Source organism: Malania oleifera, chromosome 5, assembly GCF_029873635.1.
Source record: "Malania oleifera isolate guangnan ecotype guangnan chromosome 5, ASM2987363v1, whole genome shotgun sequence".
Taxonomy (NCBI): domain Eukaryota; kingdom Viridiplantae; phylum Streptophyta; class Magnoliopsida; order Santalales; family Ximeniaceae; genus Malania; species Malania oleifera.
In genome coordinates, this window is record NC_080421.1 from 4,651,461 (window position 1) to 4,654,853 (window position 3,393).

General features: G+C 46.3%; 1 protein-coding gene across 1 annotated transcript; it reads right to left on the reverse strand.

Annotated features, from left to right (window-relative positions):
• Nucleotides 1-372: 372 nt before the first annotated feature.
• Nucleotides 373-2,842, reverse strand: LOC131156713 (uncharacterized). The gene has a single exon (XM_058110599.1). It carries the CDS (start codon nucleotides 2,049-2,051, stop codon nucleotides 426-428), a length of 1,626 nt encoding a protein of 541 aa, XP_057966582.1. The 5' UTR covers nucleotides 2,052-2,842; the 3' UTR covers nucleotides 373-425.
• Between the last annotated feature and the right edge of the window lie 551 nt (nucleotides 2,843-3,393).

Below are 3,393 nucleotides of genomic sequence, written 5' to 3' on the forward strand. Positions count from 1 at the left end.
TTTAAGGTGATCTAAATTCACATCTACAGAGTCATGTATGACAAATTTCCCTGGTACTCAAATGAGTTGGGTTCAATTGTTTGTTTGTAATCTTTGCCTGAGTTGTGGAACATTTAGACTTTGATATTTTGTTGTAATTTCATTTTGGAAGTTGATGAATGCTTAGGCTTGGATGTTTATCTTTCCTATTAAGACTTTGTACTTGTTCTATTGGTAGCCATTTTGCCTAGCCTTTTGATTGTATAATTGCATTGTAATTGTACTGGATGCCCGTGTATACTCTACATATCCATTTGATTAATATATTTACCTTTCACTGATTAAAAAAAAAAAAAAAAAGATGATTATTACAAGTTACAACAAAGCTAAAACTTGAATATTTAAGTGTGTATGAACATTGAACAATTAAATATGTACAATTAAGTTTATTGAATCAATTCATGAACCCTCTGAATTGAACCCCTGAACTGGTAGAGTTCCAACCTCCCTTTGGCCTCCGGCAGCAGCGCTTCCACCAACGGATCCCACACCAAGTGCGGTGTCTTCGACGCCCACTCCAGCACCACCAGCACCTCCTCCTTCCCCAGCGCCTCGCTCTCGGGTCGGTGCGTCGATATGTAGCACAGCAGGACTAATGCCGATACCCGAACCGCCTGCTCCCCGAAGTACACCAATTGGATCAGGTGTTTGATTCCTCCTACTTCTATAATCGTATTGCAGTGGTTGCGGTGGAGGTAGTTCCCGGTGCAGGCGAACTTGGTGAGCGCCACCACCGCCTCCCTTGACACCTCATCGGCTTCCCTTCCTCCCAGCAGTCTCACCAATGGCTCGATAATTCGGGTCTCGGTGGACCGAAACGTTCTCGCCAAGTTCCCAATTGCCTTGATGGAGGGCAAGAGGAGGGCTAATTCAGATTCACCACCATTTTCAATTATACCAAGTAATTGATCCAAGACAGCCTTGGCTGCGGGGGAGCTGGGCTTGAAGGCGGCGCGTCGGAAATCGGGGTTTTGCTTCGCCACGGCGGTGATCTCCATCACCGCCATTGCCGAATTGAATCGAACCTCGTGCGGGCCTCTCCCTAGTAGGGCTGCCAAGCTTGAGAGGCCTCTCGACTCTGTGATGCTACGGCAAATGCTTGAATTTCCTTTTGCAAGTTTCCAGATCGCTCTTGCCGCCATTGCCTTCATGCTTTCTTCGGTCTCGTGGCTGAGAAAATTCGCGAGCATGTGGACCACGTTGGTCTGCGCGAAATGGTTTTGACAATTGGGATGGTTGGCTGCGAGTTCCGAGATCGCCCACGCCACCGCGGCCTGAACATTCGTGCGAAAATTCTCTTTGAGGATTTTCGCAAACCCCTTGCAAACACCAGCGTTCACAATGCGTTCGACGCTTTCCGGGTCGCGACCCAGATGACCAATGGCCCGCACGGCGGTCTCCTGACCTTCGCAATTCCGTTTCTTCGCCAGCTTCAGTAGCGGCCTGACGGCGCCTTCGTCGATGATGATCTTGCAATACAGGACGCTGTCGCGGGCCAACGAAGCCAGGGACTCGGCGGCGCAGGACGGGTCCTCGGACGATCTGGCCGCGGAGAGAATTGCTATTTGCTCCCAGACGAGGTACAAGATGGGCTCGTTGGCGGCGATCGGGGGGAGACCGAGGTAGCCACCGTCGCGGGAGGAGACGCGGAGGAGCCACGAAACGTCGCCGATGGAATTCTCGAGCAAAGACGATGTTTTACGGAAGGCGGCGTTGGGGATTACGGTGAACAAGACGCGCTTGATGAAGCTGTTGGCGCGGCACTTAAGGGCGAGGTGGAGAGCTTTTTGGAGAACTTGCTTGGTACGGTCTGTGATGCGGCGGGTGGGGCTGTCGTAGAGGTCGTTGCTGGCACGCGCCGCCTGACGGAGGAGGCGTGCCAGCTGCTGCGCCTTGTACTTCAGCTCCGAGCACTGTTGTCTGAAGGATTTTGCCTCGGCGGCCGTTTTGGCCACCTTGTCTGCCAATTGTATCGTCTTCGCCAGACTTTCCTTCACTGTGTCAGCAGCCATGGCTCCCGCGGACTAATTAAGCTGGCTACACCTTTTTCAGAAATTTGAATTATATCAAACTCTTCGAAAGAAACTAAGATGGGAAATTCTGGGTATGTGACAGTTCGATCCGAGTTTGAAGCTATATAAATGGGATTCAAGGGAGAGCTGCCATGAAAGTACAATTGTGTTTTCTGGTTTCATACAACTGCGGGGTAGCAGCGGCGTTGATGGCGAAAGAGGATGGGTTAATAAGTAGTCGTGGGAAGCTCGCCGGGGAGCAAAATTTCTTCATTTTGCCAATTTATCGTTTAGCTATACAATGGCAAGTGTGTTCGTTGGTCTAATTTCGGAGAACCGGTACGATTGGTCTGTTTCTCACGCGCCAGAAAATGGGAGGCGCTGCAGGCTCCAATCGGGGGTACTCTTAGGTCTGTTTAACACGTATGAACGGCCGTTATGATAAGTGCATTCCACGCGCACGAGGTTGGAAGGGATGACGCGGTAGCATGATTGGCGCTCGGAAACACAGTGGCACCAGACGTGGCATGCTCCATTCCTCAACCCTCAAATATGTTATATAGGTGGACTCGATGTCCCCATTGGATAAGACGATAAGCAGACAAGCCATGTAAAAAAAATAATTTTAATTTTTTATAAAAAAAATATTGATTCGGTAGAATGAGATTTTGTGGATCATAAAGTTCAAGATAATGTATAACGAAAATTTTTTGTTTATGTATCTAGTTTTCAAAGTGTCTAATCTATTAATTTTTAGTAAATATGATACAACTATCACATGTTTTAAATTTAAAAAATAGACATATGAACACATGTCGAGATGTCTCTGTATGATTTCTAGTTTTTAATTGTTTGATAGTATATATTTTGAGGAAATTATATAAGAGATCTTCCCCTCCATGTGTACGTGTACATGTATTTTAGATGTTATGCATGTAACAAATTGATCTTACATTCATTAATATCAAACATGTATATAAGAATACTCATTTTCAATATGTGTATATTTTAAGAAATAGACACACTGACACGTAGGGCGAAAAGTCCCCTATATAATTTCTCTATATTTTGAATTGTGAATTTAATGAGAACTACACTCAAAATATAACTTTCGAAGCCTAATCAGGTAATTCAGTTGGTAAGGGCGAACTTATAACTTTGGAGACCCCAAGGTCATCGGTTCGATTCTCCTCTGATGTATTAATTATGTCGGCGAATTACAAGAGGTGCGTCAATAGGTGAGTGGCAACACTTCACCCCCGTGGGTTTGGTGTCGCATCGAGGGGTCCAAAGGACTCGTCGGTGGCTGGAGTTACCACGTCAATAAAAAAAATATAACTTT

Coding starts and splice junctions, on each gene's coding strand:
- LOC131156713 (XM_058110599.1), bottom strand. CDS start 2,051: ATGGCTGCTGACACAGTGAAGGAAAGTCTGGCGAAGACGATACAATTG.